Source organism: Dipteris shenzhenensis, chromosome 30 (assembly GCF_047967505.1).
Source record: "Dipteris shenzhenensis isolate YYH24624 ecotype China chromosome 30, Dip_SZ_1.0, whole genome shotgun sequence".
In the NCBI taxonomy this organism is placed as follows: domain Eukaryota; kingdom Viridiplantae; phylum Streptophyta; class Polypodiopsida; order Gleicheniales; family Dipteridaceae; genus Dipteris; species Dipteris shenzhenensis.
Window position 1 is genome coordinate 29,196,257 of NC_141625.1, and position 21,567 is coordinate 29,217,823.

The window sequence follows — 21,567 nt, forward strand, 5'->3', positions numbered from 1 at the left end:
GAGAGAGAGAGAGAGAGAGAGAGAGAGAGAGAGAGAGAGAGTATGGCATGGGATTTAAAAAAGCAAACTCCTAAAAGAAGGTGGTTTGTTTTGAAAAAGCAAGCTTGAAAAGGTGAGGTTAATACCATCTAGTCTCTTCCCCTCCTTACAAAGAGCACTAATTAATTGAGCATGTATTTTCAAACTTTTGGAGGTACTTATTTTTATATGCGGTTTTTGATAGAAAATTGACAATGGAGGAGAGGTGAGAGGACTTTGTAATGATATGAAGCTAAAAGGGTTTCCTTGTGCAGTTCCAACCCATTAGAAATGGCATTGCTTCAAAATCAGGCTACTTGCTTGTTTGAAAGCCAACGATTCATCGGTGAAAATGCAAGAAATGGCTAAAAAGCTCTCATGGTAATTGCTACTATGGGGTCCAATTTCCGGAGTCTTGCCCTTCTTTGGTGCTCTGAGAGTGTTTACACAAAACAAGGGGTATGGGCGAGTAGCCAAGCTCCCCTCGCCCAAGCCACACCCATTGCTATTGGGGTGGCTTACCAAAGTAAACATGGTTCACACACACACAACCTACCGCTTGCCCATTTTCTTATGTGGCGGTGTGTGAGTGCCCTAATTAGCAAAAGGCTCTCAAACCATGAATGTACTTTGGGGGAAAAAAAATAGCTTGCAAACCATAGTGATAGTTATGGTTATGTTATAATAGTGTGTGGCTTCTTTTCAAAAGGGGAGTTTGAAAGAGAGGTGGTGCCATTTTTGTTGGGGGGTGAATTGTTTGCTGGGTGGATTGGAGCTGATTGAAATCTCATGGATTCGAGGTGAGAGAGAGAGCTGATTGATTGATTGAAAGCTCTGGCTACGGCAGGATTTGGAAGGATTTGTGGGTGGGAAACAGAGGGGAGGAGATTTAACCAACTATGGGTTTAAGCTTACAGGGAGAATTGAATGAGCCTATGATGATACTGAGTACAACGGCAGGATTTGTAGGTCGAAAGAGAGAGAGAGAGAAGAGAAGAGAAGAGAGAAGATAGGGATTTTTGAGGGAGGACTTAGAGAGGGATTTTTGAGGGAGAAGGGATTTTTGATTGAGAACTTAGAGAGGGATTTTTGAGGGAGGAGATTGATTGGAAGGCAGAGAGGGATTTTGAGGGAGAAGAGATTGATTGGAGCCGAGGAGGGATTTTGAGAGGGAGATTGGAAGCTAGAAGAAGAGATTGAATATTAGAAGCTGCAGAGAGGTTTTGGAGGGAGAAGAGATTGATTAGGAAGGAGCAGGAGAGGGGATTTTGCGGAACAAGAGGTTGATTAGAGAGTTTTTCGAGGGAGAAGAGATTGATTAGGAGCAAGAGAGGGGATTTTGCGGAAGAAGAGATTGATTAGAAGGTGAGAGATTTGGAGGGAGAAATAGAGGGGAATTTTTTGCGGAAGAAGAGATTGATTAGAAAGCTGCAGAGAGATTTTTACGGAGAAGAGGGGATTTTGCGGGAGAAGAGATTGATTAGGCTGTCGGATGATGATGATGATAATGATGATGATGCTACGGCTATGTCGGATTGAAGCTGTCCGAGGAGTTTGAATTGAGGATTGTGTTGCGAAAGGAGACAGAAAGACAGATTGAAGCTCGGGAGTGAAGGTGATTGATAAGGTTGGAGAGGATTTCGAAGGAGAAGAAGAGATTGTTGATGTGGCTGTTGTGGGATGCTCTACGGCTATGGCGGATTGGAGCTTTCTGATAAGATTCAAGGTCTTGGCGTTGGCAAAACATTTCCGGCGTGTGAAATCTTGCTGGCCGACTTCCGTCGATGAAATCTTTCTCCCCGACGTTGAATAAACTCTAAAGATCATCGGCAGAAAAATCGCAGCAGCAGCAGCAGCTTCTCCAATTCCTCCGTTGAATCGATCGATCGATCGACCACAACCATCGCCGTATATATCGTTTCTCGCGTCCTGCGATTCCCATCGTTCGTCCGGCTGCCTCAGCTAGTACGGAACCACCTCCGACGCATCATCGCTCCCAAGTTCGTTCTACGGTAGCCATCATCAATTCTGGAAACATGCGTCGCTGCGTACGAGTCTTCGTCTTCCCGCGCGATAACTCCTTTTCCTATGGCCATCCCAAGGGATAGCTGAGTCCTCTCAACTGGCTCTCTTTGTCGAGGAGATTGTACAGAAGGTCGCGTTTCGCAGAGCAGCCATGAGCGGGAGCGGGAGTGGCACTCGCCACAAATCGAAGAAACAACGCAACGCCGGTTCTTCTGAGGATCCGCAATCACTGGTTCTCAGGTAAGGCACGCCAGATTTTTGAGCGTTTGTGCTTCCCTTTAAGATTCACGGAAAACCTGAAATCCAAACATGGCTTTTTCTTCATGACAGGCGAATAAACCAGGAGAACAGAGTTAGCTCCGATGATATCTTCCACCTGTATCGCATCAGTAGACCAACCTGTCAAGGTTGTCGTGTGAATTCCAAGGACTCCCCAAACTGTTTCTGTGGACTAATTCCTCCTCCCAGCGGTTCCAGAAAGCATGGACTCTGGCAGAAATCTTCGGAAATACAGGCCGAACTTGGTCCTGACCCGACAGAATTACTTCGTCCCGATTTGCAATCCCCTTCCGGCTTGACAAATCTTGGGGCTACCTGCTATGTAAATAGCGTTCTGCAGTGCCTGTACAGGATAAGACCATTCATGAGGGGCTTTTTTGCAGCAGAAGCAGATTTGGTTCAAAGGCAATATGTTCTCCGAGAGCTGGCACTCCTTTTCGGTCAGCTGCACTCTGGAAAGAGGAAAGCTGTCGATTCAGCTCCTTTGGCCGATGTGCTGGAGTTAAACAATTCTATTCAGCAAGATGGCCAAGAATTTCTGAAGCTGCTGTTGACTTCGTTGGAAGGATTATTGGGACTATCCAAGAATCCTCAAGCAAGGAGTGTTGTACGAGATGTTTTCCGAGGAACACTGTCCCACGTCACCAGGTTTCACCAGGTCTTTGGTGCTTGAGACAATGCTGCATGGTTTGTCGTGTGTGGCTCTTGAGGAAGGAATATCTTTTGCGTGAGATGACGTTTCTTTATGCAAAGGAAGAGTCTTCTTTTCTTGTTATGGGTTAGTGCTGTTACCGAACGTATAAGGATACCGTTGAATGTCTTTTGAATGGGCTTGCAGATGCTATTGTGATTTGTCTTGTATAGTGCTGGTAGTTTTTATGCTCTCCCTATTTTCAAGATATATCTGGATCTCTAAACTCTGAAGCCATGTGTATGTGAAGTTTTGGCTGCTTGATTCCTGCTTGAGTCCTGTGAAGTTTTGTTGTTATGGGACATGATTGTCATTCAACGGAAACATCTTTTGCTGTGATAGTCTAGGGGTGTTTACTGACTGTAAGCGTATAGTGTTTGCAGATGCGATAGTTGCTATGCTATCTCTTGGGTAAACTATGCAAATGTCTGTTGATAGTTTCTTATGCTCTGCCTGCTACTTTTAACTGGTAGATTATGGAAGCCATGTGGTCTTTCAGTCTGGGGAGGTTATTTTTCATAAGAATAATACTAAAGCCTTCTCGTTTGGTCTTTTGTACTGCATGCTTTATTAAGAGCACTAATTTTTAAAGGAGATGTAGTGAATCGTGGAATCTCTACCTGCTATATTTGTGGACTTTTCTGGATCAGTTGGTTCGCAATTATATTCCTGTGAATCACCGTCTTGGCTCAGCAAGTATGTCTCTGCTGATGACTGTTTTTAAGCGTCATAGAGTTAATTGGACTAAGCCTTTTGTAGTATCCTTGATAAGAGTCATCTGAGCTCCTCAGACGAGGGATTGGAGATCGAGTGTGCATCTCTGATTAGATTCTTCTTAGCTTCTCAGACAAGGGCTTGATTTCCTCTTCTTCTTTCTTGCAAAAAATCTGGATGGTTTCTCTTTATGCATTAAATAGCTAGTCGAGTACAGGCATTGTGTTGTAAGCTATTTCTTTGCATGGGATTTCAAGGGTCAGCTTGGAAGTCTTCAACCTTATGAGTGACTATCATGAGATTGAAACTGCACTGTGTGTTGTGTTTTGGGCATGCTCCTGGATTCATCTAGATATATCCACCTACAGGAGTACAGGAGCTTAGCTGCTCCTAACTTCTGAACGCTGATGAGATTAAGGGCTTGAATTGGATCTTACAAAGTGTCTTGAAATACACCATCACACGTGATTTTGTTGTGTATGTATATTTGGGAATGAACTTGAGCTTGTCATGGGTATTTTTTTGGTACTGCAATTGACCCTGATCTCCTCCTCTCTTACATGCTGTCTGGCAAGAGTCCAGTTTTTTTGACTTTTGTATGGCAGTTAACCCTCTATTGTTTTGGTAATTTTGAAGGTGTTCAAAATGTGGCCAAGAATCAGATGCATCAAAACAACTCGTGGATTTTTATGAACTAGAACTGAATGTAAAGGGAATGACAAGCTTGGAGGAGAGTCTTGATGACTACCTCAGTGAGGAACAGCTGTTGGGGGAAAATCAGTTTTTCTGTGAGTCTTGCAACACAAGAGTTGATGCAACTCACTGCAGCAAGTTGCGGTCGCTTCCACCAATCTTGAATTTCCAACTTAAGCGATTCGTATTTGATGCTAAGGTTGTTGACCATAACCTATAAATGAATACAATTTCTTACGTCTTGAAATGCATTTTTTTGATTTATAGAGGCCTTGATATTTTTGGGCTTAGATTTTCTGACATGTCTCTACCCTCGATGAGGCTTTTTTTCTGACAAAGTATTGCTCACATGAAGCTACGTGTCCAACTTGGAATTGTTTAAAAATTAATGGTATTTGATGATGAGGTTGTTCAACATCAGACTGAGCAATAATATGCTTGTATGCTCTTGCACTTTGATTTGTGATCTGATGAGTATGGTTTGACAAAAGATATTGTGTTGTTTTCAACAGACGTCAACGAAGAAAAAAGTTACCTCCAAATTCAACTTTCCTCTAAGCCTTGATATGAGCATGCGATTGAGTTTTGATGGAATGAATGAGATGCAGACCAACAACCCCCTTTTGTATGATCTATCTGCAATTTTGATTCACAAGGGAAGCACAGCAAACAGTGGGCATTATGTTGCAAATATTAAGGATGATTGCACAGGGCAATGGTGGGAATTTGATGATGAATTGGTAACGAGCTTAGGCTCCCATCCTTTTGGGGAGGTTTGTACAACATCGAAAAGGGAAGTGAGTTCCAAAGAAACGCAGCTGAAACCTGGAAAGTCTCATATCTGTCGAGAATTATCCAATGATGGACATGCTGTGCAGGCAGCAGACATGAAAGTACACAATGAAGCACGAGACAAAGATAATTGTTTAACATCAGCAGATGCATATATGCTTATCTACAATCTCAAAGGACAGCCTGTGACTTGTGCCATATCTAATCTTGCCTTAGGACAAATGAATAAGGTTGAGAAAACAAATGTTCTTGCTGATGAAGTGCAGAAAGACCTTTTACTACCGGATTATTTACGCTATGAGATCGATGAACGCAACACAGAATTACTAGAAAAATGCAGGGAATATAAACTGAAAATGGAGAAAGAGCTGTTGAGCCTAGCAGATCGGAGAAATGAAGTAAGGGCTATTCTAGGGGAGGCGCCTCTAGAAAGGCAAGGCAACAAATTTTTCTGGATTTCTAGCAGCTGGCTTCGTACATGGGCCGATGATCTAATGCCTCCGTAAGAAAATTTGCACTCACCTTTCTTGACTATAATGGCTAATGAAGATTATGAATGGCTCGCAAATTTCTCAGTCGACAAAGTAGGCAGGGCATGATCTTCCTGTACAGAGATCTTCCCATGCATCTCATCATTTCAGTGTGATCATAGAACACTGACCAACTTCATAGTAAAAACGGTTTCGTCTTAGTAGGGCTATTTATAAAGTAAATTACAATTAGGGCTTTTATACAAAGTATCGCAATGGAATCTATTGTGACAATGAAGTAGTGTTTCTTGGATATACAGTGCAAGGTCATAAGTACAGTCACACTTAAATTCCCCTTTGCAAACTGAATATATTAATTGCTAGACCACAAAGATGCTTTCTAATGTTAGATTCATTAATTTCTAATGGTGGCTAAAAGGGCAGCCTCATTTTTTTGCGGTAGATGTCTAGGTATGCTGTATTTATGGCTTTCTTTGTTGTCTGCAGTGTTATTGACAACAGGCAGTTACTATGTGAACATGGGAAAGTACCTCCGACAAAAGTTAGTGTAATGAAGTGTATCTCAGAAGGAGCATGGGCCAAATTACAAGCCAAGGTATTTCGATGCTTGTGTACACTCGTCACGTGTAGTTTTCGCTCTTATCCCTTTTGCTTGAGGTTTTTCTAAAGGACCCATTTGCCACCTTGAGATTCTTGACCTAGATCTTCCAAGGGCGTAGTTGGATCCATCAAGTTTTCCCTCCCCGAAGTTTGGGATGGGAAGGTATGTAACAAAGGGTAGTTATTTAGTGTCCTTGGGATAGGACTTGTTGAGTAGGTCAAGGGTGACTACTCACAGTCTAAAATCTGGTATGTTCTGGTGGAGTTCTTTAGGTCTTTCAGATTAAGCTTTGTTGGGAATGCCATGTGGCACATTGGGATCAATCCCAAATACAAGAATGTGAATTCAACAGCCAGCCTTAACACTATAAGGGCCTTGCTGTCACATTTGTACATGCACGCTTTAATGAGTCTGGATTTTGGTACAGCCTAAAACTCAACAAGGAGTTTCCTATTCTGTCCATGTGCGGCCCATCACATGCTACGGTTGTGAGTCCAGCCCATGACTCATTCCTTTCCCATGTCAAAAGGTCTATTTAATTAACTGTCTTGCACTAGTTGGTTTGCATTCGGTATTCCTAGTCCACTTCTGGGATTGCCTAGCCAAAGCTCCTGCTAAACTAGTCTTCACCAAGCCAGATTTAGGACTTTATTATTAAACTGAAATTATAGAGCCACACAGAGAACACTAGAGATAACAAAATGTACCACCACTGATCTGCTGTAAATCAGCCCTTAAACCAGGGCAGCAACTGAGATACAAGATATCTTGAATAAGATAGAAAACAGGAGCTGCAGGAGAGGCTGAACTGAAGCAGAGAAGCCTGAAACGAAGAGGCAGGGGCCTGGAGTGAAGAGGCTAGAGGAGCCTGAACTGAGGAGGCAAGAGCCTAGAGAAGAGGAGGCTGAAGGAGCCTGGGTGAAGAGGCAGGAACCTTGGAACAAGGGAACTGTAGAGGCCTGGAGCGGGGAGGCAAGAGCCCTGAAGAGGCAAGATCTGCTGCGGGAGTGTGGGCAGCCAACTGAGCAGCTGAGAGGGGGCTCTGAGGGGATGGTCAGGAGCAGGCTGTATGCTGGAGCCTTGAGGAGCTGCAAGAAGTGATGGAGGAAATGAAGGGAAGGAGACCCTTTTATAGGGCAGGCCAAGGGGGGGAAGTCGGCCAGTTTGGCTGGACCGACCAGCCTGGTCGGTCAGGCCAACTGGGCCGACCAGCTGGTCGGCCAGCCTACCCCCTCTGGCCCCCCTTGCTGCATGGGGGCTGGTCGGCTGGCCACGCCTGGAGATGCTGAATCTCAACATTTATTTGGTATCAGACCCTAAGGTAGTGGAAATTCTACCTGTCTGCAAATTTCTGTATTGGGAAGTTAATCCAGTCATGAGATGCTATGTGTCAGCCTAACACCTGGTCGAAATTTCAAAGCTAACAAAATTTTAAAGTGTGTCGCTCAAGCATCTTCAAGGAGTGTACCAAGTTTTATTTCAGTTGGATCAGGGTTGACACGATTTCTAAAAACAGAAGATATAATGCCGAACAAGAAATCAAGAAACCATTTCAGAAAACAGGAGATAATTGAACCAGATCAATGGCAGAGGAGCAAGTTGAAGGTTCTAATCAAAGGGGAATGCATGAGGCTAATAATTCTGTATTGAGGCTATCAGTGAATATCAAAGCAAATCATGTCAAGAGCAATCAATTAGGAATAGTTTGGATCCTATGCTCAAAGTTTTTAATTATTCAACAGTTAAAATTGAGCTTCATAATTAGAGAAAGGATCTCAGGTTGCAAAATCTCTGATGACTATGAGTAAAGGGTTTGATTATTCTAAGAAAAGTCAAATACATGAAGGGGAGAGACCCCTTAAGGGTACTTTTCAAGGGGATTTAAGGAACCAATACATAGAGCTGAACCTGAGGGTTTCATGGCATCCACCAGGAAGGTTCATCATATTTGTGGGGATTCAGCTCATAAAGCAAATGTCCATCCACAGGTTACAGCTCTCAAAAGTAACAGTTCTGAAATTTTGAGGCTATATATGTTAGAGGTTTAATGAGTATAAATTTTAGGTCGGCTCTCACTTGTACAAACTGCGAGATCCTTAGACAGGAAGACTCACATCAGGGCAACGATGTTAAAGATAAGTCATTCTTTCCAAATTTAAAGGGGAGTCTGGTTCGCTCAGGGAGTTGGAGGAATGAATAAGTAGATGGAGGATTTTTTCTCATTGTATCTAAAAGGGGATAAAGTGAAAATCCGATTTGCTTTGCTTCATTTTGAAGACTTTATTGATACATGGTGGATGCATCTACAATGGGAAAGTACAGTAGTTGATACGTGGGATGATTTATATTTCTATCTCTTTTTGCCCTGGATGAGTACATTTGCAAATGGTATGACTTGACACAAGGAACAGTGAAAATTATGTTAGGCAGTTCTGAAAATTATCTCTTTTCATCCATGGTATTGATGACTACAGTCGGATGATCAAATTTACTCTTGGTCTACACTCTAGCCTTAAGATGTTTCAGCTCAGAGGCCAAGCACTCTCAAGGAGGCCATGCAATCGGTTGACCTGTATGAGCCTAAGTACAACATGAAGGAGAAGAACATTGGTAGTGGTCATTTTTGGTACTAAGTCTTCAACCAAGATCAACAATTCAGATGACAACCATTGCCAGTTATTTTTTCAACAACCCCTTCTATCCAACTGTATATGGCAGTAATTTGAGGCATACCACGACCTACAAGGCTGAGGATGCATAGGCCTCATTCAGGCCTTTTCGAAAGGATGACATGATGGATTAAAAAGAAAAGGTGGTTAACCAACTCTCTCAAGCTCTTATCGAGGAGAGAAAAAAGGAGATCAATGTTTTTTGTGTGGACAAAAGTAGACTCCGGATCATAGAAGTGTATGCAAGGCCAAATCCGGGGCAAAGAAGAGATTGATGATGAGACAGTTTCTGATGAACTAGTGGCAGACTCAGAGTTTTATGATTCTGTGAATGAAGAAAAGATGGCAATGAAGTACTCAAGCTCCATAAAATTGACTTGTTTTTCCTTTGACCCAAATGGTTTTGCTTGGGGGGACTCGATGTCAAATGGTAACTGCCATTCAAAGAGCCAAAGAACTTGCCAGCAATGGAATCTAGAAATTACTGATGGAAATCCACAGGGGATTTTTTGTGTAGATGATGAGTCGTCATCCTGAATCAGTTTTATAGAATATTTCTCCAGAGGCTTTAATGGGCTCTAAAGGTGCACAAACTCTTAGGCTGAAGGGCTGTTTTAACAACAGACCTGTCCGTATATTGAATGCCCAGGAGCTCACACAGTGTAGTGTGGGTGTGGAATCACAAACTTCTTTACTTATGTGCATTCGATAGATGTGCAGACTCATCAATAGACAATGAACCGGCCAGATGGAGAAACCACCAAAATATATATTTCCATCCAAAACTATGGACACAATACAAGAGAGATAGATCCAGAGTCCCACCAATGGTGTGGTCCTCTGATCTTACCACAAGGTCCTTCTCCTGTCTGCTGGCTATCTCTAGACTCGAGCCCGCGTGCTCCACCTCGAGCTTATGTGGACTCTCCATCCTTTGACCTCAGCTCCTTGCTGCCCTAGAAGACAGCCAAAGTCTCAGCCTCACACTTGAGCTAAGTCTGCAGCAACACTGGTACTCCTTCAGCTTCTGGAAGTAGGCCCCAAGGGTTGTGCTCTGCTGCTCCTTTCTGCTCTGCTGGAAGCTGCACTGCTGGATGTGAAATGAGGCCTGTGGCCTCTGCTTTTATAGGCCCCCAAGGGCCCCTTGAAGCCGACTGGCTGGTCTGTTTGGGCTGACCAGTCTGCCCCAAAACCAGCCCTTTAAGGGCTCCAAAACTAGGGCCCTTTGGCCCACACTTCTAGGGCTTTTGGCCCTCCAATCTAGGCAAGGGCCCAGCCTATATAAGGCATGCCACTGCCCACTGTCAGCCCCATTTACTGCTCCACCAGGCCTGCTGGTTCTGCCCTCTGCCAGGTTCTCTCCAGCCACGTGTGCTGCGCTGTACACTGCTGATGTCATCACGCCCAGCCAGGTCAGATCTAGGGCTTGTTGTCCCCGCCATCTGCACTGTAATTCGTGCCATCTGTTGCAGCCTTCTTCTCTTGTGAGGTGCTGCCCATGTGGCAGCCCCCTCTCTCTCTCTTCTCTGGGCATCTTCTGCCCTAGGTCTCCCTCCCCCACGCTCTCCTCATGTGGGGGCTTACAGATGGGGAGGTGACCTTTCCAACACCCCCTCTCACAGACACATCTCGGCCCAATGCCAACACGTTGATGGCGATGCTCCAGTAACTCCTTGGTCGTAGTCCTCTGGAACCTTTCGGTGTTGAAATCTTTTCTTGGCTTTTCATCCAGTGGCTCCTGCTCCACCAGGCCTGGTTCCGCTTCCGCATACCATCCTGGTACACAGGTCCATCTTTGGTAGTACCTCCTGGCACCACCTCCTTGAGTCACGTTCCCGCCTTTGAACTCGAGCAACCCAGCCGTCACGATCTTCCAGTTGTTCCCCTCATAATGAGTGAACAACCTGGAGTCTTCCAAGCACCATGCTTTGAGGGTCTGTTTCAACCCGTCCTTCCTTTGGCAAGGTCTGCAACCAATGAATATTTCCAGATAACCTGGACTATGAACTCTCGCTGAGTTCTCAAACAGGTACTCTTCTGGCTTCATTACTCTTTGTCCATCACCTCCTAGCAACCTGCATCCGAGATTTGAAGAAGCACCAATACTTCCCCTTCTGCCTTCGAAGAAGGCCAATTCCTTCCAATCTCGTATCTCCTGAGACAAATGAAGAGTAGATTCTCTCCACAGCATGCTATAAAGGCTCAAATGCAAAATATCAAATACATACTAGACTGTCGGACCTGCCTGTGTGTTTGCTCGGAAAGCAAACCATGTACCTCAATGAGGCACCCACCAAGAGCTTGTGTAATCTTGTACTGTCCCCTTCTGAACTCCAGCATCCATCTGACCATGAGACCCCAAGGCCCTCCATGGAATCCACCCTCGTGTCAGTGTTGACAGCCACACACCTGGAAGGTACCAAGCGCTCCATGCTGTCCTTCACCTTCACAAAGGCATCTGACTCCTCGTTGACCCACATCTCTTGTCATACATCCTTACTGTGATTTCAGATTAACATATCTGACCTCGGTAACACTCGGTGATGTCACCAGGAACAACTCTTTTGATTACCACATTTGCTTTGCCCTCTCCCTCTGAATCTGAGTCAGACTTCTTTTTGTTTTTCTGATCCGCCTTTTTCTTTCTGCAATCCTTTGCAAAATGTCCTGGCGTATCACAGTAGAAGCACTTCTTCTTCTGCTTCCTTTTAGAAGTCCCCTCGTTGTCAGAGTCGTCTTTCTTGGACTTGCCACTGTTAGGCTTGCCCTTTCCTTTGCCAGCGGAATCCTTCGCCAGCATCGCCTTGTCGTCTTTGTCCTCGTTGTAGAGCAGGACAGCAGGTCGTCCTTCAGCAAGGTTCGTGCCTTCAAGCTCCCACACCTGTGAGCCTCCTACTTGGGCTCTGATACCATGCTAGAAATGACCCAACAGAGGGTACACACAGCGGAAGACTTATAGTAATGCCCAGGAGCTTACACAGTGTAGTGTTATGTGCATTCAATAGATGTGCAGACTCATCAATAGACAATGAACCGGCCAGATAGAGAAACCACCAAAATATATATTTCCGTCCAAAACTATGGACACAATACAAGAGAGAGAGATCCAGAGTCCCACCAATGGTGTGGTCCTTTGATCTTACCACAAGGTCCTTCTCCTGTCTGCAGTCTATCTCTAGACTCGAGCTCGCGTGCTCCACCTCAAGCTTATGTGGACTCTCCGTCCTTTGACCTCAGCTCTATGTGTTTAGCATAGATACGGATTTGGTGATAACTCGTACGCAAATCAATCTTAGTGAAATACTTCGCTGTGGCCAAACGGTCTATCAAATCATCGGAACTGTCATCCTGCTTCAACATGTATCCACTTGCTTGGTACTATTTCTTTTTGTTTTTCAATAGTATGCTTATTAAGAAATGAAATGTTTTCCTGCTGTTTAGTTACGGACAATGGGGACTAGGTCTAGCATTTGAGGGTGGACCCCCTTGCTTGGGGTTATGGGCATTAGTGACCCACAAGAGTGATGCCTCTCTTTGAGAGGAACATCTAGGAACCACACCCCACCTGAGTACCCAAACATGGGACCAATCAAATGCACAGATTGCATACCGACCTAGGAACCATTCAAGAGAATGTTCCCTGAGCTTTGGGTGTGGGCCTGGCAGCATGCCAAGAGTAATGGAGATACAAGATAAGACGACAAACAAATGAGCTCAGTATGGCTCAGTTATGACCTTAGAGTACGTCAATAGATAGTCTAAGCTGTTAGGAACCCGTGGGTGCGATCAGAATTAAATTCTGACAACTTTGAAATTTTAGGGTTTTTGGGAGTGACGTGGCAGCTGACACGTGGCAGACTGCCACATGGAATCTGAGCTGGCAGGTCAGTCCACCTGTCCCACACATGTGACAGCATGCATGGCAAGTGGCAGGGCATGCAGGCCAAGTGTTACCAGATTTGGGGCAGGTTGTGGGCCGTCCTCTTTGGGCCACCAAAAATCTGGGACAAGTGTCCACCTTCCACTCTAGGCATAGGGGGGGGGCTGAGCCTATAAAAGAAGGCCTCTCCCCTTCATTCCACACATGAAAATTTCGTCACTTTTCTTCTCCCTCCTTTTGGATGATGCAGCAGAACCTCTCCAGCTCCTTGGGTGCAGCCAGCTTCTCCCCAAGCCATTCTCTCACCTCAGCAGCACTTTCTCTCTCTACAACCGCACATTCTCTCTCTACAGTTCCAGCCCCTCCTCTCCAGAAATCTGCCCCCTCTCAGCTCTTCTGGAACAGCAGCAGCATCCTCTCTCCTTCACCTAGCCTGGAGCAGCCACAGCCCCTTTCTCTCTCCTGCTGCAGTCTTTCTCTCTCTACTGCAGAATTTCTCTCTCTACTGTTCCAGCCCATTTCCCTTGCAGAAATCTGCCTTTCTGTGCACCTCTGGAACAGCAGCAGATCCTCTCTTACATCTCCTCCCTTGGGATCAGCATTGGCACTCTCTCTCTACAGCTATCACTCCATAAAAGCTTTCTCTCTCTAGCCTACAGGCTGTTTTTCTAAGCTGTTCTCATTCCAGCCCCATTTCCACACTCTCCTCACCCAAGGTAGCTTTAGAGGCATCAAGGACTTCATCTACAAAAGGGTCAAGTCACGAAGGGAGCCTGTATTGTCAAGTTTATCTCATTTACAACACTATTTCATGTTGTTTCTACTATCTTTCTAGAAACTAGTGCTTGTCTCTAATGTTGGATATAAGTGGTGATTGTTGCAGGCTTCTTCCTTGTGGATTGGGCAAGCCAAGAGTTGAAACCTGAGCTTGGAGTCCTCTTTTTTTGTTATCTACCTTGTACATATGCTCTTGAGTCTTGTATCTAGGTCCTAGGTTTTCACTGAGTTCATCAGTTTGGAAGGTGCATTGCACCTTGGTCTTGTATCTCCATTTTCAAGAATAAAGTGAGCTTGGATAAGGGGGGGGGGCCGTCTTGGCCCCTCAATCATATTGCATTTTCCAATGATGTCACTTTGTGTTTAAGCTGTATAAGTCTTAATTCCAGCTTAATTGCAAACTCTTAAGTTCAAGTATATGTGTTTGGCAACTTGCAATCATCTCATTCAAATGCCTCTGCAAAATCCGTTGTCTGAATTGATAGAAAGCACCGAGAAGTTTACATTGGTATCAGAGCTTAGGCAGTGGTCTTGTACTCTGTGCTTTCTCTTGTTGAGTCTCTCCTTCATTGAGTTATCTTGTCATCATGGCAGCCAATGGACCTGACCCTCCTCCTAACCTGCATGAGTTGAGTGTTCTCTTGGCAAACATTGCTCAACAAGTTCAAGTGCTGGAAAGCAGCCAAACAGAAACTCATGACATAGGACCCCAATCCCAAGGAAGAGGCCGTGCGGACAACACCAACTCCAACAAGGAGGGAAGATCATCCTCTTCTTCCCCTCCTCGAGGTAGACGGCGTCATCGGAGTCCATCTCCTTCGAGACGTCCACGGAGACGAAGGTATGCAAAGCATAAGGTACCTCTTGGAGATAAGCTCTTCAAGTTTACCAAGTACAAGGGAGAGGACAAGCCCGAGGTCTTGCTGGCCTGGATCCGAGACCTCGAGTATTTCTTTGAGGGGGATGAGTACGAAGACAAGGCGAAGATCCGGTTTGCCGTCCTGCACATGCAAGACCGTGCTTCACTCTGGTGGGCAGCTATGGTCAATACTGGACAGCAAGCCCACACCTGGAAGCGCTTCAAGAAGAACTTGATGAGGCACTTCCTGCCTAAGGAGTTTAAGAGAGATACAATGGTGCAGTAGGACATCCTCCGCCAACGCCAAGAAGAGAAAGTCAGTGAGTATGTTGATCGTTTTTGGGATACTTTGTTAAAAGTTCAAGCATTCAGTAGGAAGGATAAAAAAGAGCAGCAAAGGAAGTTCTTTGCTGGCCTACGGTATATCGTTCAGCATGAGGTGGACATTGCCACTCCTACTTCTCTCGAAGACACCATCAACATCGCCTTGAAGGTGGAGAAGAAACAATCTTTCTCCAACAAGTGGAATGGCAGCAACAACAAGCGGAAGTCCCAGGGAACCTCTTCCAAGGAACAAAAGGGTAAGGAGACAGCAAAGGACGCACCAAAAGAGCAAAAATCAGCCAGCCAGCCTCCTTCGAAGAAAGCAGCCCGCACTTTCAGCTCATTGTCTCCACAACAGAAGCAAAAGTATTACTCCGAAGGGCGGTGTTTCAAGTGTGGCGATCGAGGCCACAACTTCTACGAATGCCCTCAAGCTGCCAAAAACATCAGCAACAAAGAAGCAGCCCTCAAAAAGCCAGTTTTGGTAGTCAACAAGGTGGAAGCACCTCCAGAAAAGGGAGCTGTAAACGACACCCATAGTTTGTTGAAAACATGGGGTCAGGTAAAGGATCAATCCGCTTTGTTTTTGTTCGATAGTGGAGCTACTCACAACTTTATTTCTCATGAGATGGCACAGAACCTCGGGATAGCCCCAGAGGATAAAGGAGAAGCCTTGGAGGCAACTGCAGCCTTCAAGAACCAAGAAGAGAAGGTGTACCCCATCATCGGCAAGCTTCGGGTACACATCCAGGGGTACTTGGATCATCTACCCTTCATGGTGGCACCACTTCAAGGATTAGATGTAATTCTTGGCATGCCCTGTTATAAGCAAGTCAACCCCCGAATCGATTATGTGAAGAATATTCTAACCCTCCAACATAAGGGTAGAGATGTGAGCATTACAGCGGGAGTTTCAGGAAACACCATTCCTATGGTAAGTCATGCACGATCTCCCAATTTGCTTAAGAAAGGAGTATGTTCTTTTCTAGTGTTTGTACGCGATAAGCAACCAAGTGAAGAAAAGTCCTCTCACAAAAGAAAGATTAGATTTCCTTCAGGAATTCTCTAGTTGCTTCTCTCAGGAACTTCCTAGTCACCTCCCTCCTGAGAGACCAGAGGATCACAAAATTAACATAGTTCCAGGGTCTTCACCTCCAAATAGACCCCCATATAGAGTTAGTCAATCTCAACAAGATGAAATCTTCAAGCAAGTCCAAGAACTCTTGGACAAGGGATTGATCCAACCCAGTAGTTCTTCTTTTTGCTCTCCTGTCTTACTAGTCCAAAAGAAGGATAAAACCTTCAGGATGTGCATAGACTATAGGGCCTTAAACAAACAGACGGTTAAGAATCGTTTCCCAATTCCTCGTATAGACGATATCTTTGATCGTTTAGGAGGATTTGAAATTTTCAGCCGTATAGATCTTAAGAGTGGCTACCATCAGGTATGAGTTGTACCTGAGGACATTCATAAAACAGCCTTCCGAACCACATTTGGGCTGTATGAATATATGGTAATGCCATTTGGCCTTACTAATGCCCCAGCCACGTTCAATCGACTGATGGAACGGTTGTTCAGGAACTATAGACAGTTCACTGCCGTCTTCTTTGATGACATCCTCATTTTCAGCAAGAATGAGGAAGAGCATAAGGAACATCTAAAGATTGTATTTCAAATCTTAGCTGAAAACGCTCTTCACATCAATGAGAAGAAAAGTGAGTTCTTTCTTCCTGAGATTCACTATCTTGGTCACATTATCTCACGAGAAGGTGTCCATATGGACCCAGCCAAGATACAGACAATTGTAGAGTGGCCTGACTTGAAGAATGCCCATGAGGTAAGGTCTTTTCTAGGCCTATGCATATTACCGAAGGTTTATTTGGCATTTTGCTGAACTTGCAGCCCCTCTACATGATCTCACTAAGAAAAATCTGAAGTTCAGATGGACCCAAAAAGAAAAGGACTCTTTTAATGCTCTAAAGCATGCCCTGACTACAGCTCCTGTACTTATCATTCCAGACTTAAGGAAACCATTCCTAGTAGCAGCTGATGCCAGTGGCGATTGCCTTGGGGCTTCTCTTACCCAGGATGGTCATGCTGTGGCCTTTGAAAGCCGACGACTAAGAGATGCTGAACTTCATTATGATATCTATGAAAAAGAACTCTTAGCTGTAATTCATGCTCTCAAACTTTGGAAACATTATCTTTTAGGGATAGATTTTCTTGTAAAAACTGATCATGAAAGTCTTAAATATTTTCTAACTCAACCTCTGATCAGAGAGAGACATATGAAATGGTCTACCTTTCTGCAATCATTTCATTTTCAGATACAATATACTCCTGGAAAAGAGAATGTAGTGGCTGATGCCCTTTCTCGTAGACCACGGCTTCACCATATTTCAGTTCCCTATCATGATGAGCTAACAGCCCTCAAAGAATTCTATGAGGGAGATGCTGATTTTGCTCAGCCATGGGCACATTTGAAAGATGGAGGCACCCATCATGCCTACCACATCAGGGATGGCTATTTATTCATGAAGAACAAACTATGTATCACAAAGCAGCTTAGATCTAAAGTGATGGAGGAAAGCCATAACCCACCTATGCTGGTCATAGGGGTATTGTGGCCACTTTTTCAGCCATGGATAAATTTTTCTACTGGCCTAATATGAAAAAGGACACTGCTGCCTACATTTCAGCTTGTCTCGCATGTCAAAAAGCTAAGTGCTACATTTCAGGAGTGTCCTGAAATCCTGGATGCTTATGAGGAAGCATTTCAGTTGCGGATAACCGAATGAAAGACGGAGGGAATGTCATCCTGCTTCAACATGTATCCACTTGCTTGGTACTATTTCTTTTTGTTTTTCAATAGTATGCTTATTAAGAAATGAAATGTTTTCCTGCTGTTTAGTTACGGACAATGGGGACTAGGTCTAGCATTTGAGGGTGGACCCCCTTGCTTGGGGTTATGGGCATTAGTGACCCACAAGAGTGATGCCTCTCTTTGAGAGGAACATCTAGGAACCACACCCCACCTGAGTACCCAAACATGGGACCAATCAAATGCACAGATTGCATACCGACCTAGGAACCATTCAAGAGAATGTTCCCTGAGCTTTGGGTGTGGGCCTGGCAGCATGCCAAGAGTAATGGAGATACAAGATAAGACGACAAACAAATGAGCTCAGTATGGCTCAGTTATGACCTTAGAGTACGTCAATAGATAGTCTAAGCTGTTAGGAACCCGTGGGTGCGATCAGAATTAAATTCTGACAACTTTGAAATTTTAGGGTTTTTGGGAGTGACGTGGCAGCTGACACGTGGCAGACTGCCACATGGAATCTGAGCTGGCAGGTCAGTCCACCTGTCCCACACATGTGGCAGCATGCATGGCAAGTGGCAGGGCATGCAGGCCAAGTGTTACCAGATTTGCGGCAGGTTGTGGGCCGTCCTCTTTGGGACTGCAGCCCACCAAAAATCTGGGACAAGTGTCCACCTTCCACTCTAGGCCTAGGGGGGGGGCTGAGCCTATAAAAGAAGGCCTCTCCCCTTCATTCCACGCATGAAAATTTCGTCACTTTTCTTCTCCCTCCTTTTGGATGATGCAGCAGAACCTCTCCAGCTCCTTGGGTGCAGCTAGCTTCTCCCCAAGCCATTCTCTCACCTCAGCAGCACTTTCTCTCTCTACAACCGCACATTCTCTCTCTACAGTTCCAGCCCCTCCTTTCCAGAAATCTGCCCCCTCTCAGCTCTTCTGGAACAGCAGCAGCATCCTCTCTCCTTCACCTAGCCTGGAGCAGCCACAGCCCCTTTCTCTCTCCTGCTGCAGTCTTTCTCTCTCTACTGCAGAATTTCTCTCTCTACTGTTCCAGCCCATTTCCCTTGCAGAAATCTGCCTTTCTGTGCACCTCTGGAATAGCAGCAGCTCCTCTCTTACATCTCCTCCCTTGGGATCAGCATTGGCACTCTCTCTCTACAGCTATCACTCCATAAAAGCTTTCTCTCTCTAGCCTACAGGCTGTTTTTCTAAGCTGTTCTCATTCCAGCCCCATTTCCACACTCTCCTCACCCAAGGTAGCTTCAGAGGCATCAAGGACTTCATCTACAAAAGGGTCAAGTCACGAAGGGAGCCTGTATTGTCAAGTTTATCTCATTTACAGCACTATTTCATGTTGTTTCTACTATCTTTCTAGAAACTAGTGCTTGTCTCTAATGTTGGATGTAAGTGGTGATTGTTGCAGGCTTCTTCCTTGTGGATTGGGCAAGCCAAGAGTTGAAACCTGAGCTTGGAGTTCTCTTTTTTTGTTATCTACCTTGTACATATGCTCTTGAGTCTTGTATCTAGGTCCTAGGTTTTCACTGAGTTCATCAGTTTGGAAGGTGCATTGCACCTTGGTCTTGTATCTCCATTTTCAAGAATAAAGTGAGCCTGGATAAGGGGGGGGCCCGTCTTGGCCCCTCAATCATATTGCATTTTCCAATGATGTCACTTTGTGTTTAAGCTGTATAAGTCTTAATTCCAGCTTAATTGCAAACTCTTAAGTTCAAGTATATGTGTTTGGCAACTTGCAATCATCTCATTCAAATGCCTCTGCAAAATCCGTTGTCTGAATTGATAGAAAGCACCGAGTAGTTTACAGGAACGAGGAAGAGGGTATTGATTCTTAATTGTCACTTTATTCAATCGTTTATAATCTATACACATTCTCCACGAATTATCTTTCTTCTTTCTTAAGAGGACAGGTGCTCCCCAAGGTGATTTACTTGGGCGAATATAGCTCATATTCAGATAATCTTGTAGCTGTGAAGTTAACTCATCCTCCTCAAGGTGGCTCATCCTATAAGGTGGAACACTAATAGGTTGAGCTCCAGGTACTAAATCTATGCGATGGTCTACTGTCCGTTGTGGAGGTAAACCTTCCGGTAGTTGGGCAGGGAATACATCCAACAACGTTCTCAATTCACGGTGTTCAATGTTCAAACACGCTTAAATCATTTTTGTTATTAACAGAGACAACAAATGAAGAAAGAGGAATCAAAACACATTGACACAGATCATAATGAGAAGTGTTTATTATATTCTGAAGCTGCATCACAGATACAATAGGTCCCTGAGAAGAGGGAATATTATCACACTGAATACAAAATTGGATGTCCTTATCCAAAAAAGAAAGGGTATGCTCTTTCCATCCAATCCGAATATCGTGGGTTTTAAACCACTCTATTCCGATTAACAAATCCACATGTTCCAAGTGCGTGACATAGCACGTAAGAGCAGCTGTGTAGTCTTGAATCCAGATAGAAAGTGCTTCAATCTTGTGATCCCAAAACTGCTTCCCAGCTAGAAGTTGCACGTCGTAGGTGTGATCGCTACGTATCGTGGACAGGCCCATCTTCTGCACAAGTTTGTAATTAACAAAGTTGTGAGAGCTGCCCAGGTCAAAGAGAATGTGAACTCTTTGGTCCCTAACTTCTCCATAAACTCGGAAAAGATCATGGGAACCAAATAACGAAGTATTATAAGTGCAATTACAAGAAAGTGGGCAGGTAATGACATTTACAGAAATGCCTGTCATTGAAACTTGATTAGCTCCTTTAGCTTTGGTACCTTGACCCGCATAGAGCTTCGGTCCCGGCGCTTGCATCAGGTTCTTGCGCTTAGGACAATCATTCCTAGTGTGGCCCCGCTTTTCGCATATGAAGCAACGTCCTTCTTTTTTAACTTCAATGTACGAAGGAAACGGACACGACCATTCTTCGTCTGAGTCAAATGTTTCTTGGAGGCGTTGTCTATAGACGTCGACTCCCCAGTACCAGTGGTAGACTGGAAGAACTTCCTCTTGTTCTTCCCACCCGTGTCGGCAACGGTGGTTTCTTTGCGTTGGCCATGGTATCATCATATGTGCGCGCGTAATTCATGGCCTCTTGCAAAGTGGTACACTTATTGTTCTTGATCTGTAGCTTGTACGAGTGAGGCAAACCATCCACAAAGAAACCTAACAAGGTCGGTGGATCCATCTTTGTAGCTCTAGTCTACAAATCTCGAAACCTCTGAAGATAAACTTTAAAAGTCAGATTCAGCTTGGACATATTGAGGGCTTTGAGCTTGTCTACAATATTGTAATCTTCCTCCTCCTTCAGAAACTCTTTCCTGAAGACTCCTTCGAATTCTATCCATGTTCCTTCCACCACAATAAAGCCTTTCCTGACATATACCCTGTTGCAAGCTGTATTTTCTTGTCATCTGGGTAAGGGTGAAACTAGAAGTGTACTTGCCACGTGTGCAACCAAGTGTCAACAACCTCCTTGGTACGAGACTTCTGATCTCCGGGAAAAGGATCTGGAGTGATATTCAAACCTAACATTGAAGCCAAGGCATCCACATGCGTGAGCGCCTGAACAATGCTAGTCAAAAGTGTGAGCATAGATTGAATCCCTTGGAGTTGCTGTGTCAACCCCGTTTGATTCGTGTTAACCTGCTCAAACTTTTCATCGAGAGCAATGGTGAATTCAGTGAAGGCAGTCTTTGTAATCAAATCATCGTAGAGACCCTGGTCATCCTCCGCATGGTAGTTCATATCCCGGTCTCCCATTGCAAGCTCGGGGTCTACGGAGTCAGCCATGACTGAAATCTGATTTGAAAAGAAGATAGACTAGAGAAGAGAAGCAAGCAGGTGGCCTCGGAGCTAGGAGGTAGAAATGAAGTGGAAGCTGGCCAGGAAGGAGGTGATGGAAGAAGGGAAAGTTAGTCGA

At 44.7% G+C, this 21,567-nt stretch overlaps 1 protein-coding gene across 3 annotated transcripts in view; it reads left to right on the forward strand.

Annotated features, from left to right (window-relative positions):
• The first annotated feature begins 776 nt into the window (after positions 1-776).
• Positions 777-21,567, forward strand: part of UBP26 (ubiquitin-specific protease 26) — a 56,739-nt gene continuing 35,948 nt past the window's right edge. For all 3 annotated transcript variants that reach the window (XR_015543924.1, XM_087401300.1, XM_087401301.1), the window contains exons 1-5: positions 777-2,283; positions 2,374-2,970; positions 4,364-4,619; positions 4,933-5,714; positions 6,190-6,298. Coding sequence is in view for 2 of the 3 variants with exons in the window: in XM_087401300.1 (XP_087257426.1) it covers positions 2,195-2,283; positions 2,374-2,970; positions 4,364-4,619; positions 4,933-5,714; positions 6,190-6,298 (1,833 nt within the window). In the remaining variant the exon portion in view is untranslated. The remainder of the gene's footprint in view (positions 2,284-2,373; positions 2,971-4,363; positions 4,620-4,932; positions 5,715-6,189; positions 6,299-21,567) is intronic.